This window comes from Rhagoletis pomonella, unplaced genomic scaffold, assembly GCF_013731165.1.
Source record: "Rhagoletis pomonella isolate Grant_MI unplaced genomic scaffold, Rhpom_1.0 Rhpom_scaffold_00006, whole genome shotgun sequence".
Classification (NCBI taxonomy): domain Eukaryota; kingdom Metazoa; phylum Arthropoda; class Insecta; order Diptera; family Tephritidae; genus Rhagoletis; species Rhagoletis pomonella.
The window spans coordinates 25695723-25704452 of NW_023458560.1; the positions used below are offsets into that span (position 1 = coordinate 25695723).

Below are 8730 nucleotides of genomic sequence, written 5' to 3' on the forward strand. Positions count from 1 at the left end.
GTTTTTTAAATTATAATTTTTTTCCTTCAATACATATTGAACTACTTAAAGTATGTATGTTTTTAGATTAATTTTTCACATTCGTTAGTACGGGGAAACTCACTTAAAACTTTTTCATATATTTTCTTTTATTTTTTAGCTACTTTATAACTTTTGTGTTTGCTCATCTTTCCGACTTATCACTGCAAACAATCAGTAAATTTATTTTTATATGCTGTTTGCTTGAGTCGTTTTGAAAGTTAGTTTTTTTTTGTTACTTAATTAAGTTAAACCCCCAAATGTTTAACACATTTTATAACTGAGTCCGTTGATTTATTTTTAATTTGTTTAATTTAATTAAGTTGCTATTTTTAACTATGTTCTTTTTTTGTATTATTTTATGGTTTGATAAATTTTATTATTTATATTCTTAAATTTCTTAAAGTAAATTTGTTTTTAATATTTATTTTGAATTTTTTAATTGTAAATTACTTTTAATATGTCTTTATAATTGCTATATTTTTGCATATTTATTCACTTCCTGCTCAATACAATTCGTTTAACTTAAATATTTACTTTTTTTATTGTTGCTCTAGAGTAGACTTAGTGTATATATAATATTTACATGAATGCTTCGTGTAGTTTTATTACCTTAAACAGCCACTTAAATTATGCTTTTTTTCCTTTTTAAATTACAATTACAGCAAATTCCTTTGCTTGTATTAAATTGAGAGAAACTTTCGCTACTTCCACAGACGGAATTATGAGTTTGGCCATTTTTATTTATTTTATTTTTTTGATTTTAAAAAGGGGCATTGCGAAAGCTGCTATATAGATGAAAGGAAATTTGCATGGTGCTTTTGTTGCTTTTCACATTTCAGAAAAAAAATTAAATAATTTTCATCTACCATATAGAAAAGTACGAGCGCAAAACGCTGGGCAAACGAAAAATTTAACGAGCTGCAAGCCGAAGAGGTGACATGCATCCAAAATATTGAGCTTTATAAATCGAGCTTACGAAGAACCAAAAGGAGTCTTTACGCCGTGCTTTTTTTAGTTATTTTTTAGTTTTAAGAAAATTAACCATTGTCGTGGCTCACAACATTCTAATGGCGAATGAGGGCGCGCAAAGCTTGAAGAATTGTCAGGCTGACGTTTATACCGAAGACCATCAAAAACACTCATATCCCTCTCAATCATTTCAGAACAATTATATCTCTACGTTCGTGCTTATATCTTTAAAAATGTGGGCTGATCTACACATCTGAAGTGAGAACTACACGTGTTCGCTCTAGACCGCTCTATATACGATCGTGAAGCCAGTAGAGAAAGCCCTCAATCATAAAGACTTCACTGCAAGCGTTTTTCTCGTGTCGAGCAGAAATTTTAGCAATGTACCTCTGGTGGCAATCTTCAAATTCCTTTGTAAGCTTGAGGTCGAAACCGACATTGTTCAGCTCATAAATCGCAAGCTCTACAACAAAACTGTCGGACGGAGTAGAGCAGTTGCACCCAAAAGCTTACGGTGAACAATGGCATGCCACAGGGTGTTGTGTTCTCGCTCCTTATTTGGTTTGTGGTTGTAAAAAACCTGCTAGAGCTGGATTGAAAATTAGACTCTGCCGAGGGAGGCTGAGGTTACATTTTCTGTGAGGGTTAAATTTCTGAAGTATGAGCCTTGATAAGTCCCAAGTATTCTTGAACCTGAGGAGAAAGTTTCGTGCGCACGGTGGATTCGCTGAGAATCCTTGTAAGATAAAATGCATTTTTTTTTCGCAAGGAATTACATACAAGACACCCCATGTGACTATTAGCTGAATTATAGACGCTCGATTGGCGCTCTTCGACATAGTCAAGTACTAGCGCTTGATTCGAGATGGAAAACGGTTTCGGAGGCCTAATATTGAGGTGAGCGTGGAAAAGGCATCAATGGATCTTTACTGCTAGTGATGGCTAAGATATGGGACACTTCTCATTTAATTTCTTTACCTCCTCTACGAAACCATATTTAAGCGCATTAATGCTTTAGAGAAAGTTGAAACCCGTACAGTGTGATGCTGCAGACAGTCTGTGGATACCGGTTTCGACCTTGTGCTTGATAACATGGATCGCTGCTTGACCAGACTGACACCAATTAGCTCCTTATAAGTGGATGGCTAAGCAGAATTACAAATTGGTTTATAAGCAATGCTTACACACATATTGATCATAAGGCCATAATCATATATATTGAAACCCGGGCAACCCACTAAAGCCTATCAAAAACCCAACCCAAATATTATGCTCTGCATTAAGGTGAACTAGTAGTATGGGAAATCTCTAGCAAACACCTTTGTTTTTGGAGAATGTACGCTTTAAACAAATGGTTAACTGAGGTTCATTTCTAACTTTATGTTAGCGCCCTCTTCGTAGTTTATAGAGATTGAATATCACTCGGGAGCTCTCTCCACAATCCCAGAAAACGTCACGGCTAACAATTTTAGAGTCTTCCTACATTCGATCACTCGCTTCAATGGGAAGGTATTACACAGTTGAAAACTCGTTTTAATGTGGACCGATAGTCGCAGATGTTAATTGAAAACAAAAGTTGAAATATTGGTTCAGGGAAAGAGTTTCACACAGATTTCCTAGTTATCTCAGGTTACAAGAACTTACTTCGGGGAGCTCAATGGCAATTTTTGCCTCACCTAAAATAGAAATATTTTATTAAGAATTTTGAAATTTCGCGTCCTCGTAACTGTTTCGTCACTGGGCCCAGTGCTGCATCACTCATTTTCCAAAGTTACTATCGTCACCTCCTAGTTCAGAGGTTATCAGTAGGGTTCGGAATCTCATGCAAATGCATGTTTTATTGGGCATCTTCAAATGGAAATGGTTAAGTTTTCTTTACGACTCATAAAATTTCCTTTAAAATGGCATTCAATCGTTAGTGAATATTTTTGCATATTAATGGCGCCTCGCCCAGGAAGATATAGCAAAATTTACCAAAATGTATCACTCGAACTCCAAGCAGAGATGGAACCGTACAGGATCGTTTAGGGTTACCCGGCAGTTATGGGTTTCCCACTACTCACTTAGAACAAAGCTCTCTTACGAATGAGCAATGACGATGCCTACAAACTTACTGCAGCGTGTTAGGCCACTGGCGCGTTGGGGTACATGCCGAAAGGATTGGATTGTCCATCAGTAGGTTTTGCCGCAATAGCGACGATCCAGACTCAAAACGGGCAGTCAAACACTTCCATTGCGAGTGTCCAGCCCTCGCAAGAATGAGGCTAAAAAACACTCTGTAAGCCATTCCTGCAGAATATTTTAAAGTGGAGCTTCCCTCTCTCTGTATGACGCACTGTAATTATAAAAGCCGCCAAGTGGCCGTAGGTTGCATGCGTTGTTGAATCAAAATGGATCTATGTATAATATTTTCCTATAGATAGTTTTTTTAACAAAGTAGCCTTTTCGAAGATTTACAGCAGATAATTCAGTTTCATTGCGGTAAACGAACCCTGCATTTTCGATTGACTATTTGTTGGTTTATCAAAGGTTGAAAGCATCACATAAGAAGTGTGTTAAATTGTAGTATACATCTCTGAGGGTATTAGCAGTAATATTTCTTTTAGAACTAAAGGACTTCAAGGGCTTATTTATTCCTAAATAACCAAGAAGGCAATTGAAATGGTAAAAGTACATTCGAAATGTCTAACATTACTTCATATTGAGTGCCAAATCCGATCAATTGAAAAATTAATCAACTATCAGTTCTAGATTTAGTAACAGCTACCATTAAAAAATAAAACAACTAAACTGAAGTGTGCTTGAATTTTGTGTGTTTTTCTATAATCTTTTGTTATGGGCAGTAAGAAATATACGCTTGCATTTTACATCATACTCTCTTATGAACGCTACCTTTTGCGGCTCTTTTTTAATGAAAGCAATATTCCCAATTCTAATCGTACAGTTTTTCCAAACAAAAAAGCATATTTGATTTTAAGCTTCCCTAAACTTAGCCCAACACTCTACTTATTGCTATAACTACACGCATACACACATGCATACGTAACTACCGAATTGCCTACGCAATTATACACACACGTTTTAGATACTTACTCACAAATCTTGCAATCCCCTTATCAGCAAACACTCTCCAACTCCGCCACCCCCGCCTGTTGCATGGCCTGTCGCTTGCGATACTCGTAGAATTCTTCACGCATCGCCTGCAGTCGCGCGTCTACATTGTCATAGCGTGAGAAACGTGTTTTCCGCATTGGACCGCCATACGTCGCTGCGCCTGACGTAAGCGCGCTATTGGTAGCGTGTTGGAAAATGCCGCCACTGCTTAGGGGATCAATCGTATGATGGCCGGTTGTATCTACATGCAGATTGAGATCTTCGCGAAACAGGCCGCCTGTAGGTGTGGATACACTGGGCGTTGGCGTCGCCGGGTCAAATTCGTAGTGGCCATCCACACTGCCCACATCAACCGATTTCGGTAGATTAACATTGTCGGTGGCTGCGTTTAGGTCTGAGATCATACCCAGCCAGTGTTCCATTGTGTAGGGTGGCGTTGTTTGTCTTTGCTGCTGCTGCTGGTGGTAGTGGTGATGGTGTTGTTGCTGCAGACTGCCAGAAGTCGCGCTGCTGTAGTGAGGATAGTAGAGTAATGAGCTTGAACCGAATAGAGATGGATGGTGTAGTTGTTGGTGGTGGTGGCTGGCTGGCGCTTGTCCCTGCGCCTGCTGGTGCAAACTTGGTTGCGCTAGACCGAAGTAGGCGCTATTGCTGAGCGGTGGCGGTGGTGGTGGTCGATATGGTGGCAGTAATCGCCATTCACTGGTGCTACCAGAGTGATGAGATCCTTGCGGGTGGTTGGAGGTATTTTTCGAGCCGAAGCCACTTGAGCTGGAGCGGGACTCTGGTGATGCTTCGAGCCCCATGGCGCCAACTGACGCCGAGCGCAGCGTGAGGTTTAAATGTGGCAGCGGTGACATTTGTTCGGGGTGTGTGCGTCCAAAGAGTCGCGCGTAATGGCGGGGATACCAGCGCGTGCGCGGACGGTAGCTATGATATGGCAGTTGGGTGCTGCAGTAGTTGCGCCATGCGGGCGGTGAGGGTATTTGCAGTGGCACAAACCCATCTGACGTAAGCAAATCCTGTTGTTGCTGTTGCTGCTGCTCCTCTTGCTGCTGCTGCTGGTTGTAGCGCCGTGTTTCCTCTTGTATGGTGCGCAGCGATGGTAGCTCTTGTGCATAGTAACGGTATCGGCTGAGATTGCCACTGGTGGCTGACAGTGTGGGCAACGAGCGTTCGGCTGAGCTTGGGTATACGCTACTCAAATCGCTAAAATGTGTGTGCATGTGACCGCTACCGGGTGTAGCCATTGACCACGGCGAGCTGAGGAAGCCACCACTGCCAAGCGGCGCCCCTGCGTTGAGACCGCCGCCGATGTGATGATGTGTGCCGCCACCCAGCGTGTCGTTTGGCGTGCTCGCCGGAGAGCTGGAGAAAATGCGAGAGATGCGCGAGGGTGTATAAATATTGGGTGTTAGGTTCAGTCCATGCACGTGCTGCTGGTGATACTGATGACCGCCGAATAGCATACCACCACCGCTCAAAGTGTTGATATGCAAGGGACGGCTTGCAGGTTGTGCTGGCTGCAGGTTTCGGTAAATATTGTGTCCATAGTGTCCACGATAGATGTTCTGGTAGCGTGCGCCTGTATTGCCGGCCACATCTTCCCCCGTAGCAGATGCCACGTTAGCTGCTGTAAAACCTGTCAGTCCATTATTGCTGCCACCGACGGCGCTATTGCTTCCTACGCGCAGTAAACCACCTAGACCCTGCAGGAAACCACGTGCCGATCCGACAGCTGATTGCAAGCTCAGCTGCGAGGGTGCTGCGACGATAGGGCGACGCCAGGAGGCGCGTGCTGTAATGAAGTTGCGACGCGATAGAAAACCACCGTCATCGCTGGAAGAGTTTTGGGATGCGTGGCTATTGCGGCTGGTCGGAGTTGCATCCACTTCATCGATGCCGTCCAGTTCGATGCCATTGGTAAGCGCATTGAGTTTGCCATTGCTGCCCGTCTTTGTGCCAGCGATGACGAAGCGTCCGTCGACTGAGCGCTGAATTTGACTAACAGAGTGGAGATCACGCGCGCCGTCCTCCTCCAAGTGTGGCGCACTGTAGATGGAGTGGCAGTTGGTGCATCGATCCGGTGGCCAGATCCAGTGTAGTATGGCAATAAGTATCGTGGTTAGACTTGATATTCGGGTTTGTTTAAATCTTTGTGGAGCAGAGAGAAAGAAATATGTAGAAACAAAAGATTCAAAATTAGAATTTAAGGATATGCCACGTTTTTTTACACCTACGAGCAAGCAAAAAATATGAATGAATAATAAAAAAATGTTTTTTTATATCTTAAAAGGGGCAAGCAAACATGCATGTATTTAGAATAAAAAAATGTGTGCTTAGTATATAAATATTACCTATATTATATTATTTAAATTTTTCTGGACTGTTTCTTTTTTTAAATAAAAATATGGATAAAATCTCTATAAATATCGCGATAGTATCCGTCAATACATAAATAATGATAACTACACATACATATATATAGAGATAGCGATACGAGTAATTATTTTCACAAATTCATCGATACCGTTAAAGATAAATATATTTATATTGGCAAGATATACTTATGTCGATAACGAATTCGATAAATCCTATAATAATATACATCAAAATATCTATAATTATGTCCCAAAATATATATATCGATAAGCATATCGATATGGATTTTGACAGATGCTAAAGTATATAAGTGACAGTAAAAATTAATCGAATATCCAAACGATATCAAAATATGGAAAAATTTGAATTCAAAATGATACTGATAAATACTTGGTAATGATAAACACGATATCGATAAATACTCATTGTTATAAATATTATTTTTTGCTTAGATATTAATATCTACTTAGATTAGTATAGTTATGTCGGTAATAATTCATAAATGATAAATTCGATAAAAGTATAAATCAATGTATCTATAACGATGTCGATAAAAATTGTAATCATTGAACGCAATAAAACGTTAACAATATGCCTAAGTATTCCAACAAATGTTCCGATAATGATCTCGATAAAAAATTTCGATACATGTAGAAATTATTAAAACAGCTATTTGAAAGTATAAAGGTAGCTTGCAATAATAAAAGATAATATATTTCGATTAAAATATCAATTTATAACGACAACTACGTTGGACTACTATATTGGAGTTAATAGTTGTAATAATTTCATGTAATAAATCGTTAAAAATATTTGCACCTTTGTACATATATCGATGACGAAATGTACAAATATTTCCATGAACTCTCCGATAATAATCGCGATAAGAATATTTATAAATATAGTTATATGTAAAAAATATAACGAAATACTATTAGCGTGTATAAATAAGGTTGAATATATTGGGAAAAACTATATTTTGATTAAGATATCGGCAAACAATTCGATAAATTTACTGGAAATTAATAAGCATAAGTATACATATCTTAATAATAAAAAATTATTCGTTATAAAATGCAAACCTTGTGGTCTTCAAAATCCAGAATTTATTTCATACGAATTAAATACAGAATAGACAATAGATATTTACAATTATAAGTTAGTTAATTGCATGTAGTAGTTGTAAATGAAATACACATACATACATACATATGTATGTATGCATATACGTACATACATGTGTACGTAATGGGCCCTAAATAATATAATGCGCTAGGAATGGATAACACTGGTCTACAAGGGTTTTGCGAATAAGACGGGACCTGGTGTTTCTGAACGGATTTTTCGTGCTGAACACGAATCCGGGGTCAAAAATGTCCCATCACGTCACGTTTTCGAGAAAAAAGGGGTTGAAACCCCTAAAAACAGCGTTTTTGGACATTTTCGAAAAATTGTAGAGCCGAACCCTAACGTGCTACAAACTTTGCATATGTCAGAAATTAAAGGTAAAATTGTGCCCTTTCGAATGAGCCTTATGCCAAGTTGATCGCATGTGCCCTTGGAGCAGGGGGTGTATTTGTGTCTAGGGGTGCAGGAAAAAACAGCGTTTTTGGCCATTTTTGAAAAATTGTAGAGCTGAACCCTGACGTGCTACAAACTTTGTATATGTCAGAAATTAAAGGCTAAATCGTGCCCTTTCGAATGAGCCCTATGCCGAATTAATCGCATGCACCCTTAGATCAGGGGCTGTATTTGTGTCTAGGAGTGAAATTTTTATATCCACCATATTCGACCCGTCATCTTAAATTTTTAAAATCTAACTGCAGATTCGTAATCAGCGACTTTTAATATAGTTAAAACCTTGGCATTATTAATTTTCTATGATCGTTTAAGATTAAATTCTTTCTGTGATCAATTTTTCCTGCACCCCTAAACACAAATACACCCCCTGCTTTAAGGGTGCACGCGATCAATTCGGCATAAGGCTCATTCGAAAGGGCACGTTTAGCCTTTAATTTCTGATATATGCAAAATTTGTACCACGTCAGGGTTCAGCTCTATAATTTTTCGAAAATGGCCAAAAACGCTGTTTTTAGGGGTTTCAACCCCTTTTTTCTCGAAAACGTGACGTGATGGGACATTTTTGACCCCGGATTCGTGTTCAGCACGAAAAATCCGTTCAGAAACACCAGGTCCCGTCTTATTCGCAGAAAAAAAGTTGAAATTTGTAGACCAGTGTAATTT

At 39.3% G+C, this 8730-nt stretch overlaps 1 protein-coding gene across 1 annotated transcript in view; it reads right to left on the reverse strand.

Moving 5' to 3' along the window:
- Nucleotides 1-1067: 1067 nt before the first annotated feature.
- The window catches only part of LOC118741852 (protein turtle-like), a 129426-nt gene continuing 121763 nt past the window's right edge, over nucleotides 1068-8730 (reverse strand). The window contains exon 8 of the mRNA XM_036473825.1: nucleotides 1068-6258. Within this exon, the coding sequence (XP_036329718.1) occupies nucleotides 4107-6258 (2152 nt within the window). The 3' untranslated portion in view covers nucleotides 1068-4106. The remainder of the gene's footprint in view (nucleotides 6259-8730) is intronic.